The sequence below is a fragment of the Erythrolamprus reginae genome, chromosome 2 (assembly GCF_031021105.1).
Source record: "Erythrolamprus reginae isolate rEryReg1 chromosome 2, rEryReg1.hap1, whole genome shotgun sequence".
Lineage (NCBI taxonomy): Eukaryota > Metazoa > Chordata > Lepidosauria > Squamata > Dipsadidae > Erythrolamprus > Erythrolamprus reginae.
This window is the reverse complement of record NC_091951.1, coordinates 318,770,014-318,792,411: the sequence shown is the minus strand read 5'-3', so window position 1 is coordinate 318,792,411 and position 22,398 is coordinate 318,770,014. Positions and strand designations below refer to the sequence as shown.

The 22,398-nt window shown below is 40.8% G+C and overlaps 1 protein-coding gene across 4 annotated transcripts in view; it reads left to right on the top strand.

The window, feature by feature from the left end:
• Positions 1 to 2,387: 2,387 nt before the first annotated feature.
• The window catches only part of MAST4 (microtubule associated serine/threonine kinase family member 4), a 242,603-nt gene continuing 222,592 nt past the window's right edge, over positions 2,388 to 22,398 (top strand). For 2 of the 4 annotated variants that reach the window (XM_070743262.1, XM_070743260.1), the window contains exon 1: positions 2,388 to 3,165. In XM_070743262.1, coding sequence (XP_070599363.1) covers positions 2,695 to 3,165 — 471 coding nt within the window. In that variant the 5' untranslated portion in view covers positions 2,388 to 2,694. The remainder of the gene's footprint in view (positions 3,166 to 22,398) is intronic. The other 2 variants (XM_070743263.1, XM_070743261.1) reach the window with 2 other exon arrangements.

Sequence of the window (22,398 nt, the reverse complement as noted above, 5' to 3'; positions counted from 1 at the left end):
TGGTTAAACTATCCATTTCTGCACACATTGTAATTTTTTCCATTATACCTTCCTCAATAGACATATTTTTATTTTTCCAATATTGTGGGAGTAGTACTCTCGCTGCTGTCGTTATACGGAGGATTAGAAACAATTGGTTTTTCCCCCAATATTTATTTATTTATTTATTACTTGGATTTGTATGCCGCCCCTCTCCGAAGACCCTATTAATAGGCTATACCTAAGTCAGTGAAGGGCTACCAAAATTTTTACTACCACACTGTGGCCGTGGCTTATGCAGGACGCCCTGCAATTTCTTTCAACATCTTTCAGTGCAAATTGGGTGCTCTGGGGTGGAGCTCCATTTTCACTACCCCACTGTGTTCCCCCCTCTTGTCCAGGCAATAGCCCACTCCTGCTAATAGTGCATAATAGCTTGTATGAGTGCACCATTGTGCCTACCATCAATGTTCCCTCTAATTTTTTTTCGGTGTGGGCAGAAAAGTATAGTGTCTGAGCGACACTCCCTTTGGGACTGGGCGGCATAGAAAAATAAATAAATAAATAAATAAGAAAAAGATTCCCTTTTTTTATTAAAAGAAATTAATAATAAAACAAAACCAAAATCTATTACTATTATTATCTTCTCTTTTTCCATCCCTGTCTCCTCCCCCCCCCCCGTGTGTGTGTGAGTGTGTGAACTCTTGAACCATTTCCAATTAGAGGTGAGCTATTGGAAATGGTTCAAGAGTTCACACACACACACACACACAAACGGCTGGGGTTTTTTTCTCTGTTATTATTTGGGTGCTTTTTCCCATATGCTTTAAATCAAGAGTCATTTCTCTCTCTTTCTCTCTCCCCCTCTTGCTCTCTCTCTCTCTCTTTCTCTCTATTGCTTTCTTTCTTTCTCTCTCTCTCACTCTTTCTTTCTATCTCTCTTGCTTTCTTTCTCTTCTCTCTCTTGCTATCTCTCTCTCTCCCCCTTTCATCTCTCTCTCTCTTTCTCTCTTGTTTTCTTTCTCTCTCTCGCTTTCTTTCTCTTCTCTCTCTTGCTATCTCTCTCCCCCCCTTTCTCTCTTTCTCTCAGCAGTGGCATTGGGCAGTAGCCGTGGGGCGGCGGCAGGGTGATCAGCTGTAAGGCGGAGCTCTGGAACGGAGGCACCGATGGCGAGGGGGCTGCAAGAGCGCTTTCTCTGAGCGCTTCGGGAACGCCTGCCCTGCCTCTACTGCAGCCCCCTTGCTGGAAGTCTGGGACGAAAGCGCTCCCAGCGAAGGGGCTGCGAGAGGGGCGGGCATTCCTAAAGCCCGCGGAGAAAACCCTCTCTCGCAGCCCCCTGGCTGGCAGCGCTTTCGTCCTGCAGCCGCCACCTCCGCGGGAGAAGTCGCGCCCCAAGGCAGGAGGCGGCGGAGGAGGAGAGGGGGCGGATCGGGCGGGGGGCAGGGCCGAGAAGTCAGGGGCGCGTTTGGCCAGAGGCACCGTGGGGAGGCAAGGGTGGCCGCGGCTCCCTTTCCTCCTACTGCCGCACCTCCCCCCATCCCCTCCGCGGGCTGGCAGGGGGATGGGGAGCGCGCGCCCATGGAAAAGGGTGCATGGGGGGTATTTTGGGGCGCGCGCGTGCTCATGCGTGCAGCTTACAGAGAACAGTGCCTACCATCCCTGTCCTACCGTTCTATTGTCTTCTATCATTATTTTTTATCGTTACTTATCTAATGTTTTATTTGTACAAATTACTATCCTATAATCGTTTGACAAATACATAAAAAAATTAAAAATAAATAAATAGAAACAATTCAGGTTTGGCACAGATGAGTCTTGAGACTCTTACCTGGGATTTCCAGGTGGTGTTTTTTTTAGGAGCAGAGGTCTTCAAACTTGGCAACTTTAAGACTGATGGACTTCAACTCCCAGAATTCTCCAGCCAGCTATGTTTGCTCATGAGTCTTAGGAATCCTACCTGGGATTTCCAGGTGTTGTTTTGGAGCAGAGGTCTCCAAGCCTGGCAACTTTAAGACTGGTGGACTTCAACTCCCAGAATTCTCCAGCCAGCATAGTCCACCAGCCTTAAAGTTGCCAAGTTGGGAACCCCGTTTCGAAGGCTTCGGACTCTTGGAGCTCTAAGGACCCTCACCCTAAACTACCCTGGCGGCTGCGGGACGAAAGCGCTGCCGACGATCCAGCTTCATTCATAAGTCAACCTTATCCCACGTCCCAAACCAGGGGCGCGCTCCGACTTCAGGGGCGCCCGGGAGCGCTCCCACGCCTTTCCCCTCTGCTGCGCCTTCCCGCTCGGCGCGCCTGTTACCTGCCGCTTTCCCGCTCGCCCGCCTCAGGGTCGCCTCTCTTGAGCAGGCCCCGCCCCCGCCTTCTCAGCCGCCTCCGCCATTGGCTGCGCGGATTACCTCGCTTTTTTTTTTTTTGCCAGGAGGCGGGTCCGCGGCGGGCGAAAGAGAGACGCCTCCCGGGCTGTCTGAGGAGCGGGCGGCACACCGAGAGCTCTCCCGCAGGCAGCCCGCGCGGAGTTTCCCAGCCGAAGGCGGCCGGGATGGCACTGGCACCGGCCGAGTTCCCGGCTTAGCGGAGGCTCTGCGGGCGTTTTTCCCTTTCCAGATGCCTCCGGTGTTGATGCCTCCGCCGGCGGCGAACGGCTGACTTTCTCCTCCGACGCACCCGAGGCGTCGTCGGTCTTTTCCTCCGCACTTGGAGGGGCGGCGATGGGGAAGAAAGTTTCCGCCGCGGTGGGAAAGGAGGAGGTGGAGCGGCGAGGCGAGGCAGGCCAGCAGCGACTCCTCTCGCCCTCTTCTTCTTCCAGCTCCGGCTCGTCGTCGGACTCCCAAACTCTTTCCGAAGAAGCCGGGGAAGCCGCCGCCGCCCCTCCAGCCAGCCGGGGCTGTTGCGAGCGGGCGGATCGCCACCACCGACGCCTCTGCGCTACCTCGGAGCCGCGGGGGCCAGAAACGCCGCCCGCCCCCTCGGGGCTCCCTCGCGCCGGGAAGGAAGGCGAGGCGGGAAAGGAGGAAAGACGCGCCGACGGCCGGCGGGAGAGCGAGGAAGAGGAGGAGGAGGAGGAGGAAGAAGAAGAAGAAGAAGAGGACGACTCGGGGAGCCCGGGAGGTCTCAATGGCTGCGGGGACGGCCGCCCTCGTCCCGAGACGGCTGCCTCGCTGGAAGAGCAAGACGAGGAGGTGTGTGTGTGTGTGTGTTTTTGGAGGGGCATCGCAGGGAGACTGCTGCGGCCTGCCCCCCCCTCACGAAAAGAGCGGGCTGCCTCCGCCCGGCGGTGGCTGCCCGAGGCCAGCTGTGGAGGGCGCAGGGGGGGGGGGCGGGGACAGAAATGACCTGAGGGAGTGCAGGAGAAAGCCACCGCTGCTGCTCCGCCTGGCTCCTTCGGGGCGCCGGCAAGCGGCTGCCAAAGGGCGGGCTCCCCGCCTCGTGTTGACGGTTGGGCGAGCGAGCCTCTTCCTAAATTGCCTCGAGTGGGCTTGCACGGGGCGTTTTCTCCTTAATTACCCTTGAAACCGACCGCGAATTGAGGCTCTGGGAATCGCTTCGCCGGGTGGTGGTTGGGTTGAGGGAGTCCGCGGACGGCGGTTTTGTCTCAGCTGCCACCTCAGGTGGAGCTTGTTGACTGGAGGGGGGGGGGCGGAGAGGGGAAGGCGGCACTCGCGGGCGCCGCCGTTTAGCTGGGGTGCGGCGGGCCCTGCGACGGTCCTTTCCTTCCACGCTTCTTTGGCGTTATTGGGCGCCCCACGGGGAAAACGGGATAAAACGCTTCCTTTTGCAAGGAAAAGCTGGCCGCTCTCGGGAATTTCCAGGGCTACCTTCCAGGGAGGAAGTGGTAAATTCCGCGAGGAGCTGCAGTAAGGCGTAAATAACAAGACTCCCAGGCAGGTTTAGGTACTTTCTGCGGAGGGGGAGGCTCCAGAGAGTCCCGAGAGGTGGATGGTCTTGGCCAACGGACCTGAAATTGAGGTGTGGACGTCTTTGAAACGCAAATAAACAAGCGCTGCTCTGAATGATGAACTGATTGCAGGCTTAAAAATATATTTGACTGTGTCTTTCTGTCTCCTTCTTGTAGAGGTAAAGACTTAGAAGGTAGGGGAAAGAGAATTCAGAATAGAATAGAATTCTTTATGGGCCAAGTGGAATTGGACACTCAAGGAATTTGTCTTTGATGCATATGCTCTAAGTGTACATAAAAGATAAGATACATTTGTCAAGAATCATGAGGTACAACACTTAATGATTGTCACAGGGTACAAATAAGCAATCAAGAAACAATCAATATTCATATAAACCGTAGGGATACAAGCAAGAAGTTACAGTCATACATCCATAAGTGGGAGGAGATGGGTGATAGGAATGATGAGGAAAAACTAGTAGTAATAGTAATGCAGCCATAGTAAATAGTTTAACTTGTTGAGGAAATTATTTGTTTAGCAGAGTGATGGTGTCCTTGTGTCTTGGTGTGCAGTGGTCTACAGCCACATTTTGAGGGTAGGAGTTGAAACAGTTTATGTCCAGGATGTGAGGGGCCAGTAAATATACTGCTCAAAAAAATAAAGGGAACATTCAAATATCACATCCTAGATCTGAATGAACAAAATGTTCTCATTGAATATTTCATTTGCACAACTATTCCAACAGCATGTGAAATTGATTGTCAATCAGTGTTGCTTCCTAAGTGGATACTTTGATTTCACAGAAGTCTGATTTACTTGAAGTTATATTATGTTTTTTCCTAAGTGGATAGTTTGATTTCACAGAAGTCTGATTTACTTGAAGTTATATTATGTTTTTTAAGTGTTCCCTTTATTTTTTTGAGCAGTGTGTTTTCACAGCCCTGTTTTTGACTCATGCAGTATACAGGTCCTCAGTGGAAGGCAGGTTGGCAGCAATTGTTTTTAAGGTTCAGTCCTGATTAAAAAAAAATAAAACTTCTAGTAAAACATGATTCTTGGTGATTGCATGAACGCATCCATGTAACTTCTATGTTGGGAGAGGGCCTTTTGGCTCATGGTCCCATTTGGACAGCAATACAATCTAGTATGCTTGAGGTGGCCCACTGTTGGTAAGCTGGGCTAATTCAAATATCAACCAACATATGGTTATTTTCATTACCCTTTTTCCTGTGGACTTAGGTCAGTGAATTGATTTAGAGAGGATTCATTTATCAGATGCTTCAGAGTTATGGCTTTTCACAGGACAAATTCTGATGGCTATAAACAGGAAGTGTCAAGCCTTAAATGCCTTGTTATGTCTGTAGAAAGGCACTTAGATATCATAGCCCTAGTTAGAGATGAGGTTTTTTGCATAACTGAAAACTGTGTGCCTTTTGATTTATAAGTTTCTATTTCACAGCTGACATATTTGCCATGAGAAACTATGGTTTTTATTTTAACCATCCTGAGGATAGTGGGTTGCAATTTTCCCCACAGTGTGGGAAACTGTTGTGTTCAACATCTACATGCTTTGCCACTTTCATCTCCTGTTTCCCACTTGTAGCCTGGAGTTTCTTTTATCACCTCCTTTAGAGTTACTAATCAGAACTCTCACCGCGTAGCTTTTTGAAATCGGTCAACACTGGCAAAGTTTTCCCAATATTAACCAGGTGTCAGTCACGAAACCTGTTATCAAATGCTGTGACCTGATTTCACAACACTAAACATTAATGTCTATTTCCTAAATAGCAGAAAATGGGAATCTTCTAGTAGCGTGTCTTCAATTTACACATTTCAGAATGAATTGTGTTTATTGATCAACTTACAGTAAGCTTTCCCTAGAATTTGAACAAAAATTAATCGTGCTGTTTAGAATTTATACCAGTTTGTGCTTGACCATAGCTATTGGATCATAAACCAATTGGATGATAAACCATAACCTTGGTTTGCATGAGACATTAGACCATGGGAGTCAAACTCAATCGCATCACATGACGCATCATGACTTTGCAAAGGTGGGGTAGGTGTGGCCTGCATGTGATGCATCTAACTTACAGGCTGCCAGTTTGACATGCCTGCATTAGACATAGATTACAACCAAGAAAGGCTAAGTTCACCCAAATCATGCCAATCATTTGTAGCTTAGTGTTCTCTGAATCAAGACAGTGTCAGAAATATACTACATATTCATGCTGTAGTAATCTTGGAAGATTTGAGTGATGTGGATTAATGATTGACTTTGTAATTGACAGATCTGTTGAGTTTAATATGCCTGGACCTGCTCTTTGTACATTTGAACTTGCTCCTTCTGAAATGCCTATAAAACAATATAGAGTGTTCTGAAGGGAGAACAAAGGAATAGGGCCACAATGGAATTTCCCCACCAAGTTAGGGATGAGAAGTTGGATGAGCTGAATTGTTCCTTTGAGATAACTAGATACAGTGGAACCTCGACATACGAACAGCTCTACTTACGAGCTACTCGAGATAAGAGCTGGGAGGGGAGCGACATTTTTGTTCGCCTCCCGAGCTCACATTCAGGATACGAGCGCCAAGGAGCTGTCTCCTGAAGCCGAACGCTAACTTCCGCTTTCGGCTTCAGGAGACAGCTCCTTGGCGCTCGTATCCCGCGTGTTTTAAAAGGTTGCAGCTGGCCTGGGGGGCTCGGGGGGGTGCTGGCAAGCCCCCCAGGCCGGCTGCAACCTTTTAAAACACGCGCGCTGCTTCGCAGCTGTCTGCTGAATCCGAACGCGGAAGTTAGCGTTCCGGATTCAGCAGAGAGCTGCGAAGCGGCGCGCGTGTTTTAAAAGGTTGCAGCCGGCCTGGGGGGCTCGGGGGCTTCCCCCCGAGCCCCCCAGGCCGGCTGCCACATTTTAAAACACGCGCGCTGCTTCGCAGCTGTCTCTGAACGCTAACTTCCGCGGTTTTTTTGGTTGTTGCACGGATTAATTGACTTTACATTGTTTCCTATGGGAAACAATGTTTCGTCATACGAGCGTTCCGACTTACGAGCCTCCTTCCGGAACCAATTAGTCTCGTAAGTCGGGGTTCTACTGTATTGTCTTTTCCTAACGTAAAACTAATGAATATGATGTGTAAACATACATATTAGGACAAATAAAGGGAAATCTTTAGATGGTCGTTGGTTTATGGAATTCACTTCCAGAAGAGGTCGTGACAGCTGTCAGCCTTGATAGTTTCAAGGCAGGATTAGAGAGATTCATGGATGCCAAGTGTATCAGTGGTTATTGAAACAGATGTCCATGTGCCGCCTCTATGTTGGTTGAGCCAGGCAGGAATCCCTTGAGTACCATTTGTTTGAGGTCAAGGGAAAGGGAGGGTCTTGCCTTCTCTTATTGGTCAAGATCCCCATGTACAATTGTTGGGCCACTCTGTGACACAGAATGCTGGACTCGATGGGCTTTGGCCTGATTCAGCATGGCTCTTCTTATGTTCTTATGACTATATATATATTTACAGCAAATGTCCTGAGTGTTGTAATGGATATTTGCAATAGTTGTGAATATCTTTAGCTGGGGTGTAGGATGAGAGAGAAAGTTTGTTCTCTGAGCTTGTAGGTTGGTTTCCAAATGTTTCGTTACCTAGGCCAGTGTTTCCCAACCTTTTTTGAGTCGCGGCACATTATTCATATTTTCAAAATCCTGGGGAACATTGAAGGGGGGGGCGGGCTAAAGAAAAGTTTGGACAAAAAAACCCTCTCTCTTCCTCCCTTTCGCTCTATTTCTCCCTCTTTCTCTCTTTTCCTTCCTTCCCTTCTCTCTCTCTCTCCATCCCTCTTTTTCTTTCTTTCTTCCTCTCTTTCTCTCTCCCTCCTTCCCTTCCTCTATGTCTTTCTCTCTCCCTTGCTCTCTCTCTCTCTGTCTCTCTTGCTATCTCTTTCTTGCTTTTTTCTCTCTTTCTTGCTCTCTCTCTCTCTCTTTCACTGTCTCTTGCTATATGTCTTTTTCTTTCTCTTTGCCTCTCTTGCTATCTCTTTCTTTCTCTCTCTTTCTTTCTCTCTCTCTCTGCCTCTCTTGCTATGTCTCTCTTTCTCTCTTGCTATGTCTCTCTTTCTTTCTCTCTCTCTGCCTCTCTTGCTATGTCTCTCTTTCTCTGCCTCTCTTGCTATGTCTCTCTTTCTCTCTCTCTCTCTCTGCCTCTCTTATATGTCTCTCTTTCTTGCTCTCTCTCTGCCTCTCTTGCTATGTCTCTCTTTCTCGCTTGCTATGTCTCTCTTTCTTTCTCTCTCTCTCTCTGCCTCTCTTGCTATGTCTCTCTTTCTCTCTCTCTCTCTCTGCCTCTCTTATATGTCTCTCTTTCTCTCTCTTTCTCTGCCTCTCTTGCTATGTCTCTCTCTCTCTCTCTCTGCCTCTCTTATATGTCTCTCTTTCTTTCTTTCTCTCTCTCTCTCTCAGCTGACTGCAAACGGGAGCCCTGACGGCAGCAGCTGGACGTGCTGCTGGACGCCGTATATGCCAGGCCCGCAGCGCCAGCAATTACCGCGTCCAGCAGCACGTCCAATTGCCACCGTTTTTGTGTGGTGGTTGGTTATGTGGTATGTTGTGGTTTGGATCAGGGGTCCCGCTTTGGACCAAATCGCCTGAACCGTTAGCGACCCGCTGATGATGTAATTTTGGCATCATGGATCCGGTTCTGTCTGTGCAAGTCTGTGTATTTGGATGTATTCTGCTCATTTTGTGCTTTGAAAAAAGCCCTCCTGCCTGCTCCCGGGTTATTACTTATCTTTATTTCTTCACCCAAAGCACAGCTGATCAGCTTCTTAGCTGTGTTTTGGGCTGAATCCACTTTCTGGGTGAAATAATGATAATAATAATAATATTAATAATTTATTATTATTATTATCATTATTATTATTATTATTATTATTATTAATTAGATTTGTATGCCACCCCTCTCCGAAGACTCCGGGCGGCTCACAACAACGATAAAAACAATATTATAATGGCACAAATCTAATATTAAAAACCCTATCATAATTAAAAACCAAACAGCATGAAGGGATCTCATGAAGGGATTTGCTCTCATGCACAAGTGGAGCGAGTGACAAAGGTACATGGGACCCACCCCTGGGTTTGAATACTGTGTGTTGGAATGTGAAGTTTTTGGGATAACATTTACAAAGAAAGATGTCAAGCAACCATTTCTTGTCTGCTTGTCTTAGTGTTGTGGTGCTGCAGTATGTCTTGGCTCTTTTGAAAAGTGGGTGGTTGCTTGAAAAGCTGAGGTCTGTGTATGAATTTATGGTAGCCACAGGTTTCTAGTTCTCCGTTGTCTAGCCTCCTTATTTTGATGCAGACGAATGAGAGTCTGTTGACTATTTCTCCTTCAACATGTGAATTTGACCCCATGGAATGTTATTGAGTAGATGGTGTATTTCTCCAATTTGGGAGCATCTGATGATGACAAAGGTGTCATCAACAAAGTGTGTCCAGAAGTTTGGTTGGATGGTAGAACTATTGATTTGAGTCATTGCATGATTGCTTTTGCTATTAGACCTGATATGGGTGAACTTATCAGGATATCTTGTACTTGCTTAAATATTTTCTCATGGAACTTGAAGTATGTGTTGAGGCATAGATCCAGGAGTTTCATGATGGTTTCTGTGAATATGGAGTGTTCTGTAGTGGCATCATCTTGATGGGTATGTGGTTTAGTGAGTAGGTGGTGTATGATTGTTTAGCCAGGTCGATGTCAACCAAAGTGAAGAGAGAGTGATCATGTCGAATGAAACCATGATTTCTTCCTGGTTGATCTTGGTATGTTTGATACATTGGAGAAATTGTTCTAGGGCGTTTATTGAGTAATTGAATCATTGACCAGGTATCTGAGTTTCCTCTGAAGGGTTTCTGTTAGTTTGTATGTCAGTCCAGGTTGAGACAATTGGACCTAAGGGGATCCTGTTCAAATGTATTTTCTTGTAATGGATATTTTCTTGTAATGGATGTTAATATTTTCAAAACTTTGACCACTAAATCTACAATGCATTTGAATTTTCTTAACAAGCTACAACTTCATTAGATTTCTCAATGAAAAAAAATGAATGTTTAAATATTTCAAATGAAAAGCATATTTGTTTTATTTTCCATTACTCCATTCTTCCCCACATTCTTATCCAGCTTAAAATGAATAACAGATCAATGGAATCTTGTTTCACATTGGAGGAAGTTCATGCTGATGTGATAACTTTAGTGTCTTGCTTCCTAAATTAGTACTTTCTTTTTCTGGGTATAGAATTTTATTCTGTCTGCATTAATTATTTGAGGTCACTTTGCAGTTTGGTTTCCAACGTGCAGTTACGATTGTGTACTTTTAAGTCAGCACATTTGTTTTAGCTGAAACTGAGCTATAAATGTTCCTTCTCAGGGCATTTTCAGACATCAGATATAAACAAACCAGTATGTACATAGAACAAAATGTTTTCTGGGTTTGAATAGAATTATCAAATGTTGGCTACTCAAAAAAAAAAAAATCTAAATAGCTAAAAATAGCATATCTTATATCAAGGAAAAACATTTGCCTACCAGTGTTAACAAAAATGTATTAAATGTAAAGTACATATTCCAATACTACACATCACTATCTGAAATATAAGAACTTATAACAGAGACGAGAGCTATTTGCTCATAACATCATTAATTCAAATCTGACTAGAGTTCTTATAAATATGGATTTCAGAAATGTATGTTCATGTGTTTCTATGACCTTATTTTGTGCTAATCTATTATTATCTAGTAACCTATGTATATGGAAGGAATTCTATAATGTATCTTTATGTGATACACTGTAATTCACTCTTAAGGGGGTTCTATTGCTATACTATTACTATAAATATTTGTAGTAAAATTTCAAATGCAAGTCCTATTGCATATTTGATTAGAAAGTGAATCCTAATCTACAGAGTGAAAACTTTTGAATTAGAATAAACTATTTGAATAATTGCTTCATGCTCGCATATTAAGTAATGTAGTGTATCATATGAATTAAGTTTTAGCACCAGGAAAGTAGTTGAAGGTAATGAGAGCACGGCTTATATCTTCTCAATGTTGGGTAGAAGGCCACCATAAGTCCTCAGTGGTGAAATGGATTCATAAATGAATAATTCAGATGAGAAATGAAAGAGGTATAATATTTGTTCATTATAGATCTAATTGTATATGGTTACAAAAATTGGTATACTGTATAATATTAGCAACATGATTTCTTGAAAATGGGGTTATTCTGGAATATCTGAGGTTAACTACTAGGTTGGGTTGTACCAAATTTAAAGGCAAATGCCTTGTATGTATTGGGCATGAATATAGGACTTGTCTGTAGCTTCCTAAACTGTATATGTTTTTCCTGCGACTGTGTAGCAATTGTATTGCAATAAGGAGTTGCAGTCATGTGTTGTTTTTAATGTCTTTACTTTCCAAACTTTTTTGTTTTAATGTACCGGTACTTTTTATATGAAAAAATTAATGTACAAGCATGTATAAAACATAGTTAGACACACTGTTAAAATGGGGATAAAAATTGGTACTTATAATATAATATAATAATATAATATAATAATTCCCTCAACACTGTCAGACTTTCTACTAAATCTGCACTTCTATTCTACTAGTTTTTCTCATCATTCCTATCACCCATTTCCTCCCATGTTGACTATATGACTGTAACTTGTTGCTTATATCCTAAGATTTTATTAATGTTGCTTCTTCATTGCTTATTTGACCCCTATGACAATCATTAAGTGTTGTACCACATGATTCTTGACAAATGTATATTTTATTTTATGTACGCTGAGAGCATATGCACCAAGACAAATTCCTTGTGTGTCCAATCACACTTGGCCAATAAAATTCTATTCTATTCTATTCTATTCTATTAGATTTTTCTCTTCTAAACAATAATGCAACCCATATTTTTGAAAGCATCTTAGTGGAAGAAGATAAATACTAGGAAATATAAGGAGCTTGCTATTTGGAGAAAATAATGTCTTTGTTTCTACTCTGTATAAATGCAAGACCTATGTGAAGAGAAGATCTAATGAACATGTTTGGTATCCATATAATAAATTTATCAATCATGTTTGGTTAATAAACCATTATTGCCCAAATTAATTTTTCCTTTGCTAATATAAGTTTCAAAAATATAATAGTGAGTATTAAAATGTGGTTTCCAAACTATAAGTTAACTATAGAGAAATAAACAAAATTATGCTTAGTATAATTTTCAAAATCAATTGATACAATGATCTTGTATTTTTATGTAATAATGCTTGCCTTAGGAAGTAAATTGTGAGCCACCCCGAGTCTTCGGAGAGGGGCAACATACAAATCTAATAAATTATTATTATTATTATTATTATTATTATTATTATTATTATTATTAAATGAATTATTAAATTCTCAATTTGTTAAACATCGAAAGTACAAGTAAATCTCGACTTACAACCGTTCATTTACAACGGCACTAAAAATGGGACTTATAAACATTTTTCACACATGACTTTTGCAGCATCTGCATGGTCATGTGAACAAATCTGGATACTTGGCAATTGACTCATAAGACAATTGGAGTGTCCCAGAATCATGTGATTACTTTTATGACCTTCTTACAAGCAGAGTGAATGGGGAAGCCACATTCATTTAGCAACTATATTACTAACTTAACAACTGCAGTGATTTGTTTAAGGCAAGAAAGGTTGTAGAATGGAGCAAAACTCACTTTACAATTGTCTCGCTTAGCAACAGAAATTTTGGGCTCAATTGTGGTCATAAGTTGAGGACTACCTGTTTTCATCCATATGTTCTTTGAAAAGACATTATTAAATCTTTGAAATGACATTATTAACTCTCATTACTTGTAATTGATCATTTTACTTTGTCTATAAGACAAACTTAATTCAAGGAAGGTAGGCTGACCAAGTTTAAATGGACTAAGTGTGGCATATTATTCACTTAAGAAATATGTAACAGATAATTCTTTATTTCTTGTCTATCCTGAATGACTATTTGCAAGAATTTGAAATCGGTGACCAGCTTTTGGTACATTGAGACTGTTGAACATCTTCCACTTTGATATTAAATAAGTTGGAGAGACATCATCAAATAATGAGAACAAAAGAAAAGCTTACCTGACTACTGTATCTGGTTCGCTATAGCCTGTTTTCTTAAATGAGGAACTTAAGAAAAATGCATATGTTTTTATAGCTATACCATATTTATCTTTACAAACTCTTCCTATCACCCATCTCTTTCCAGTTATGACTGGGACTGTGTCACTGTAACTTGTTGCTTATATCCCTACAATTTATATTAATATTGATTGTTTCCTTTACTTATTTGTACCATATGACAATCATTAAGTGTTGTACCTCATGATTCTTGACAAATGAATCTTTTCTGTTATGTAATTTGAGAGCATATGCTCCAAGGACAAATTCCTTGTCCTTGGCAAATAAAGAATTCTGTTCTGTTCTATTCTGTTCTATTCTGTTCTATTCTCTGTAACAGTAAGCTTGAGAAATGTTGTTGTTGTTACTATTATTATTATTAATAATTACTATTTATTATTATTTATTGGATTTGTATGCCGCCCCTCTCCGCAGACTTGGGGCGGCTAACAACAGTGGTAAAACAACATGAACAATCCAATTAATAAAAACAACTAAAAAACCCTTATTATAAAAAACCAAACATACACACAAATATACCATGCATAACTTGTAATAGCCTAGGGGGAAAGGATAACTTAATTCCCCCATGCCTGGCGACAAAGGTGGGTCTTAAATAATTTGCGAAAGACAAGGAGGGTGGGGGCCGTTCTCATCTCTGGGGGGAGTTGGGAAATGTTACCTTGATGTGAAAGAAAGTAGATGTAGTATTGAGAATGGGGAAGAAGTGAGTGGGCCTTTTGCAGGAGAACTTTTATAAAATCTGTTTGGAATAAGATGAAGCAGTGATAAATTCTGACTTCCAAGATTCTGCTATTCTACTATGTAAAATCACAAGCATTCCTAGAATCTCTGCCATGCTTGAGCCGTGGAAAAGAAGGCCCACTTAAATTAAAAATTGAAACAATTGAAGATAGTTGAAGCAAAGTATTTTTATTGACATGCACAATTCCAGGGATCAGTTGCTTTCTCCTCAAAGTAAGGAAAGTTTGTTAGGTAGGATAGATTAAGAAAATGCTGTAAATATGCCCACTGCATATACAGGTAATCCTTGATTTACAACCACAATACAACAGCAATTTTTGTTGATAAGTGAAAGATTTGTTAAGTGAATTTTGTCCATTTTGTGACATTTCCTGTCGTTAAGTGAATCACTGTGGTTCTTAAGGTAGTGGCACAGCTGTTAAGTGAATCTGGCTTCCCCATTCACTTTGCTTGATTGCAAAAAGGTTGCAAAAGGGGATAACATGCCTCCCAGGACACGGTAACCCTCATAAATATGAGTTGGTTGCCAAGCATCGGAATTTTGATCGTGTAACCATGGGGTTACTGCAATGGTCATAAGTGTAAAAAACTGCCCTATGTCACTTTTTTTCAGTGCCATTGTAACTTTGAATGGTCACTAACTGAATTTCTCTAGGTGTACAGTGTTCCCTCGATTTTTGCGGGGGATGCGTTCCGAGACCGCCCGCAAAAGTTGAATTTCCGTGAAGTAGAGATGCGGAAGTAAATACACTATTTTTGGCTATGAACAGTATCACAAGCCTTCCCTTAACACTTTAAACCCCTAAATTGCAATTTCCCATTCCCTTAGCAACCATTTAGATTATTACTCACCATGTTTCTTTATTAAAATTTATTTAAAAAAATATTTATTAAAGGTGGACGAAAGTTTGATGATGATATATGACATCATCGGGCAGGAAAAACCGTGGTATAGGGGGGGAAAACTGCAAAGTATTTTTAATTAATATTTTTGAAAAACCGTGGTATAGACTTTTCTTGAAATTCGAACCTGCAAAAATTGAGGGAACACTGTACTGCCTTTTCCCCCAAATCATTAGGAAAGATAACAATCTTATTTGTTGTCTGTTTCCTTTAAAGGAGACACTTCTTTATTTGTGGAAGTGATTTTATTCACGCCAAAGGCATCTTCAATACCATGCATTCTATTATAATTTTTTGACTCCACCCATCTTGAAATGTTGGACTTTTATTTTTATTTTCTTTATTTGTCAAACAAGTATAGAATTATAGTTTGTATTAACATAACATAAGTAGAAAATTGTGATAGAAAGGATAAAAAGACAGTAGGACAGGGATGGTAGGCACAATGGTGCACTTATGCACACCCCTTACAGACCTCTTAGAAAAGGGGAGAGGTCAACTGTAGATCATTTAAGGTTGAAGATTTTGGGGTTAAGGGAAGAAGCAACAGAGTCAGGTAGTGAATTCCAGGCGTCGACCACTCTATTGATAAAGTCATATTTTCTGCAGTCTAGTTTAGAGTGATTTACATTTAGTTTGTATCTATTACATGCTCTTGTGTTGTTGTTGTTGTTGTTGTTGTTGTTGTTGTTGTTGAAGGTGAAGTAATCACTAACAGGAAGGGCATTATGGTGTATGATTTTATGAACAACAGTTAAATCAGTTCATAGGCGACGTAGTTGTGAATTGTCTAATCGTAATATTTGAAGTCTGGAGGAGTAAGGTAATGTGTTACCAGAAGTGGAGTGAAGGACTCTTCTTGTGAAGTATTTCTGGACTCCCTCAATTGTATTAATGTCTGTTATGCAATGTGGGTTCCATACAGTTGATTAGAACAACAACTGACTCTACCGGAATCAATCCTTTTGATTTAGGATTTCATTGAATCTGGGAAAGTTTGGTGGAATTGTCTCACTGATGAATCCAACCCATTTGGTACTTTCTGAGATTGCTTCTTTTCACAAAAAGGCTGTCATGCTGTACATGTAACTGCAAAAGAAAACTCTATGTGTATGAATAATGAGGGAAAAGTACCTACCCATACAAAGCCCATGAGAGAATGAGCTTCAATAGATACTCAAAGGGCGGTTTATATCTAGCCTCAGGTGAAGGAAAGGAAAACTCTTTGATATGGCTCATTCCCTTCCACCACCTCCCTTTGAGTTGCTTTAATTTTTCTCTCTCTCACTGCCATAAATGTACGGCAAGAACATTGTTTTCGTTTCTTTAAGAGTTACCCAATAGAATTCTTCTATTCTTTGCTTGGCTGTTCATCTTGGTTTGAAAATCTACATGGTAGAAAGAGAGCGGAAGGTTGGAAAATTCCTGAGAGCTTTTGGTGGGCTATCTCTGCAGATACAGGGAAGAAAAACTCTGCTTGGCAAATGGAAAATAGCTTGGACACTGTTGGCTAAGATCCATTCCCTGGAAAATGAATTCATAATTTTTTTGAAAGGTTTTCATTTCTAAAGACAAACCTCTGGTGATACATATTCATCATAACACAACAGTTTATGCATTTGAATGATGGCTGGTTGAATGGAAGCTGGAGATTAGCAAGACACTAGAATAGCTCTCTACTTCAGTGATCTGTCTACTCAAGTCTTCATCCCATTTTCATTAAACCTGACAATTGTCTGATATGTCTTAAGAGGTCAAGAATTGATAATCCTAAATGTTTATTAATTTATTGAAGAAAACAAACAATGTCTAAAATCACTTAAGGCTTAAAGTGAGATTATATTATTTTCATAAAGAATAAATAGGGCAAGTAGCTTACGTGAACACAATTTGAATAATAATGTGACAGTATGTGTGTTATTGTGTAAATGTAAAGTGTGTTTGTGAATGTTATGATCTAAAGCAATATATTGTCTATAATTTTTTTCCAAGTAGAATTATTGCATATTTAAAAATATACTATTGAAGCTAAATAAATAATAAATAAGATTAATTTTAAGTAGCATTGTACATGTATCGCATTTTAAATTTACCTTTTTAATGGAATTTTAAAATTATTTTGATTGCTAATTTTAATTGTTTAAATCCATTCACCAAGTCATAAGATGTGACAAAGTATCATGATAAACAACCTGATGAAATAAACACTGTTCTACTCCATTGTTCTTATCACCCGTACTACTATAACTGTTATTCTAGACCAGTGTTTTTCAACCAGTGTGCCGCGAGACATGGTCAGGTGTGCCGCGAAGAAGGAAGCTCAGGTTCCAGTCTTGCAACTTTTTGCTGAGAGAGTGAGAGAGAGAAAGAGAGAGAAAGAAAGCAAGAGAGAGAGAAAGAGAGAGAAAAAAGCAAGAGAGAAAGCAAGAGAGAGAGAGAAAAGAGAAAGAGAACGCAAGAAAGAGAGAGAAAGAAAGCAAGAGAGAGAGAGAGAGAGAAGGAGAGGAAGGGAGAGAAAGAGAGAAATGAGCAAAAAGGGGAGGAAAAAAGAGAAATGAGAAAATGATTGAGACAGAGAATGAGAGGAAAGAGAGAGACACAAAAGAGACAGAGAAGTGACTCTTGATTTAAAGCATATGATAAAAAGCACCCAAAGAATAAGAGAGAAAAACACCCCAGCCCTCACCTGTTTTTGGAAATGGTTCAAGAGTGTGTATATATATACACACACACAAGGGGGAGAGTAGACAAGGATGGAAAAAGAGAGGAGAGTGTCTTAGGGTGTCATTTTGTGTCATTTTGATTGGTGGTGTGCCCCAGGATTTTGTAAATGTAAAAAATGTGCCGCGGCTCAAAAAAGGTTGAAAATCACTGTTCTAGACAATTAGTTCCACTGACTATAGTATTTCAATCTTACAAGAGTAGGAGACTTTAATTTTTAGGAAACATTAAGTTGGCTACTTGTGCGCTAGAACCTGGTCCCCAACCTTTTTGGTACCAGGAACCAGCTTCATGGAAGACAATTTTGCCATTGGACTGGGGTGGTTAGGGATAATTTCAGTTGGGCTCACTTGCTAGTCCAGAGTTCCTAACAGCTGTTGGTGGCTTCTTCTCTGTATCACATCATGATCAGCTGTAAGCTGAGGGCATTCACTGGTCTATACAGTGGAACCCCGACATAAGAGCTGCTCTACTTAAGAGCAACTCGAGATAAGAGCTGGGAGGGGAGAGATATTTTTGTTCTACTTACAAGCCCAAATTCGAGATACAAGCGCCAAGGAGCTGTCTCCTGAAGCCAAACGCTAACTTCCGCGTTCGGCTTCAGGAGACAGCTGCGAAGCGGCGCACGTGTTTTAAAAGGTTGCAGCCGGCCTGGGGGGCTCGGGGGGGTGCTTGCAGCTTTCTTTCTTGCTCTTTTTCTTTCTCTCTTTTACCTTCCCTTCCTCTATTTCTTCTTTTCTTTCTCCTTCCCACCTTCTTCCTCCCTCCCTCCCTTCACTCATTCCTCTCTTACTCTTCCCTTTCATAAGTTTCCTTGCTTCCTTCCTCTGTTCCTGTCCCTTCCTTCTTTCTTTCTTTCTTTCTTTCTTTCTTTCTTTCTTTCTTTCTTTCTTTCTTTCTTGCTCTTTTTCTTTCTCTCTTTTACCTTCCCTTCCTCTATTTCTTCTTTTCTTTCTCCTTCCCACCTTCTTCCCTCCCTCCCTGCCTTCACTCATTCCTCTCTTACTCTCCCCTTTCATAAGTTTCCTTGCTTCCTTCCTCTGTTCCTGTCCCTTCCCTCTTTCCTTCCTTCCTTCCCACCCTCCGTCCATTCATTCACCCATTCCTCTCTTGATCGCTTAAAGCTGGTCCCTGGTGCAAAAAGGGTTGGGGACCTCTGTCCTACAGGATTGGGTGGCAGAGAAGTTGAACATATGTAAATTTAAAAGTTTAAGAAAGTTTACAAGTTAAGTGAAAGAAACTTCATTATTCATTTATATGTACATGTACATTTCTTCATTAAAAACATGTCTTTCTGCATAATTTAGACTAACTTTGTGAGTTTTTTGAGGGCTGGAACCAATTAAAATTATTTACATTAATTCCTATGGGGAAAAGTCGTTCGAGATAAGAGCTGCTCGACTTAAGAGCCCAGGTCCGGAACGAATTAAACTCGTATCTCGAGGTACCACTGTATTTGACTGTTCGATATGAACAATTCATATGAGCACTTCAATAAGTTAAAGCAGTGATCCCCAAACTTTACAGCCTCAGGCAGGCGAAAGAGGGGAACTGTCCCACAAGTCAGATTTTGCACTGGTTGAAGCTTCCATAGTGTTTTCAAGAGCAGCTCCCCCCCTAGAGAGAATTATAATATTCAGCTTTTGAGTATCAAGAGAGTGAATTGTTGTTGCTAGAGCAGAATCTCCTGAACAAGAAAGGACTATTAAATGTACCAGCTAAACCTGGAGAAAACCCATCCTGGCCACTGCTCCATCTACTATGTTAGCAGGAGCTGCAAGTCTAACCCCCCCCCCCAAATTAAGGACCAGCCAATTCAGGTTCAGAGATAAATATGGAAGTGTGTTAAAACTCAAGGACTTCTGTATAAATTACACCTTTGTTTTGCTATAATTCAACCTAGATTTGTGCCATGCTGTGTAGCCTCCATGCTTTGAATTTTCATTGCATATTTCTGCTTTAGACTGGAGATACAAATTGGATGTCAGGATATTGATGATTCCTCATCACAAACAATGGATCTCCCAGGGTTTTTGTGTAAACATAAACAAAATGGAAGAATGGAGTGAGCCATGAGGCATCCCATTCTGAAGATCTCAAGTCTCCTCTCCCATCGCTATTGATTACATTCTTTCACCCAGAGGCTTTCGGCAGAATATACTGAAAAATTACAGTGAAATCTGATGGGGAGTAATTCTGCTTTTTTATTTGTAAAAATAGTGCTTTGCTAATATTCGAATATTGGATAGAATAAATTGAATGAAATATACTAAGTGATTATAATAAAAAATTAACAAAACGATGAGTAATATTTTAGTGACTTTGTATAACCTAGAGTAAATTCCTTGAATAAAGAAACACAGCGGGGAATTGTTCTCAGCCAAATGTTAAAATAGATTGTCTCTGTTCCATCTGCTGAGTTATCACCAGTCACCCAGTTCTGTAAGAACATTTCTTTCACACCAGTCATTATGTTCCCATATGAACATTTATTTCATTTTTGTTCTTTCCTCATTCATTAATTCTTACATAAATGTTATAAAATGTTAATTTTTTTAAAAAAATAAAATTATATTGTCATCTTCAGCAGGTATTGAATAATACAGTGGTACCTCTACTTAAGAATGCCTCTACTTGAGAACTTTTCTAGATAAGAACTAGGTGTTCAAGATTTTTTTGTCTCTACTTAAGAACCCGAGCCTGGAAAAATTTCCCAGGAAATTTGAGAGCAGCATGAAGGTCCGGCCAGTTTCCTGCCATTCCCCCTTTAATCCCGGTCATCTGGGCTGCCAGAGGAGCCTTTTGGTGGCATTTAAGGAAGCTTTGGCAGTCCAGAGCAAATGAAGCATTTTCCTTTCTTTGGGTTTGGTTAATTCCCACAGAACATGTTAAGGATTTAGAACTTTATATTCTTATAAATATTTCTAAATCTACAGAAACAAACCACATTTAATGTTTTAGGAGGTTGCCTTGGATATTAATAGATTGATTAAAATTCCATTAAGGTGCTGGGGTAATATTAATGTAATTAAAATGATTTATGTAGATTTATGTTCTAAAAAGTCTTTCAAAATTAATTTCAAATATTTCCTTCAGATAAGCAAAGGATAAGCTGAGGAAATGTATACTGTTAAATAGGCCACCAAGGATAAAGATATTATCTTTTAAAGAAGATAATTTACCTGCATTTTTAGATGTCATAGGGCTGCCGTTTTATTGTATGTATGTATGTATGTATGTATGTATGTATGTATGTATGTATGTATGTATGTATGTCTTTTCCCCAAGATGGCACCGATGAATGCCACCTCGGTGAAATGCTCTCAAATGGTTTCTACATTTTCTGACAACTAGACACAAGAACAGTTTTTACCCGAACGTCACCACTCTGCTAAACAAATAATTCCCTAAACACTGTCAAACTATTTACTAAATCTGCACTACTATTACTACTAGTTTTTTTTCTCATTCCTATCACCCATTTCCTTCCACTTATGACTGCATGACTGTAACTTGTTGCTCGTATCCTTAAGATTTTTATTAATATTGTTTCCTCATTGCTTATTTGACCCCGTGACAATCATTAAGTGTTGTACCTCATGATTCTTGACAAATGTATCTTTTCTTTTATATACACTGAGAACATAGACAAATTCCTTGTGTGTCCTATCACAGTTGGCCCATAAAGAATTCTATTCTATTCTATTCTATTCTATTCTATTCTATGTAAATATAAATTAGAAGACTTCAGGACTTCATTATAAAATTTTTATTTATTGCTATTACAATCTTGGCAACTATTGGCTCAACATATAATCCAAAGGGTTCTTTGTTTCTGGAATTGACAAGTTTGGATGTTTTGGATGTTCAAGACCATTTAATTTTATAGAAGGATTTCTTTTTGAAACATTCTATTGCAGGGTTTCAAGCTTGCAGCCTGCAGCTGGGATGCATAATATTCTGGCCCCATCCCCACCTGGTTTAGTGAAGGGGGGAAAAGTCATGATACGTCAAGTGACACTGCTGCAGTGACATGAGTTTGACACTCCTGTTCTATTGGAAAGTATGAGTGGACTCTAGAATAAACTTTAAATCAAATACTTTGTGACGATTATTTTAAGGATTTCTCTCAAGTTCAAATAGAATTTTGCTTGCCTAATTTACAACAGTGGAGCTCAAGTTGTAGCCTGATAGTTCAGCATGGAAAAGTGTCTAATTCTAAAACAAAACCTATATAGAAACATAGAAACATAGAAGTCTGACGGCAGAAAAAGACCTCATGGTCCATCTATTCTAGTCTGCCCTTATACTATTTTCTGTATTTTATCTTAGGATGGATATATGTTTATCCCAGGCATGTTTAAATTCAGTTACTGTGGATTTACCAACCACGTCTGCTGGAAGTTTGTTCCAAGGATCTACTACTCTTTCAGTAAAATAATATTTTCTCATGTTGCTTTTGATCTTTCCCCCAACTAACCTCAGATTGTGTCCCATTGTCCTTGTGTTTACTTTCCTATTAAAAACACTTCCCTCCTGGACCTTATTTAACCCTTTAATATATTTAAATGTTTCGATCATGTCCCCCCCTTTTCCTTCTGTCCTCCAGACTATACAGATTGAGTTCATTAAGTCTTTCCTGATACGTTTTATGCTTAAGACCTTCCACCATTCTTGCAGCCCGTCTTTGGACCCGTTCAATTTTGTCAATATCTTTTTGTAGGTGAGGTCTCCAGAACTGAACACAGTATTCCAAATGTGGTCTCACCAGCATTCTATATAGCGGGATCATAATCTCCCTCTTCCTGCTTGTTATACCTCTAGCTATGCAGCCAAGCATCCTACTTGCTTTCCCTACCGCCTGACTGCACTGTTCACCCATTTTGAGACTGTCAGAAATCACTACCCCT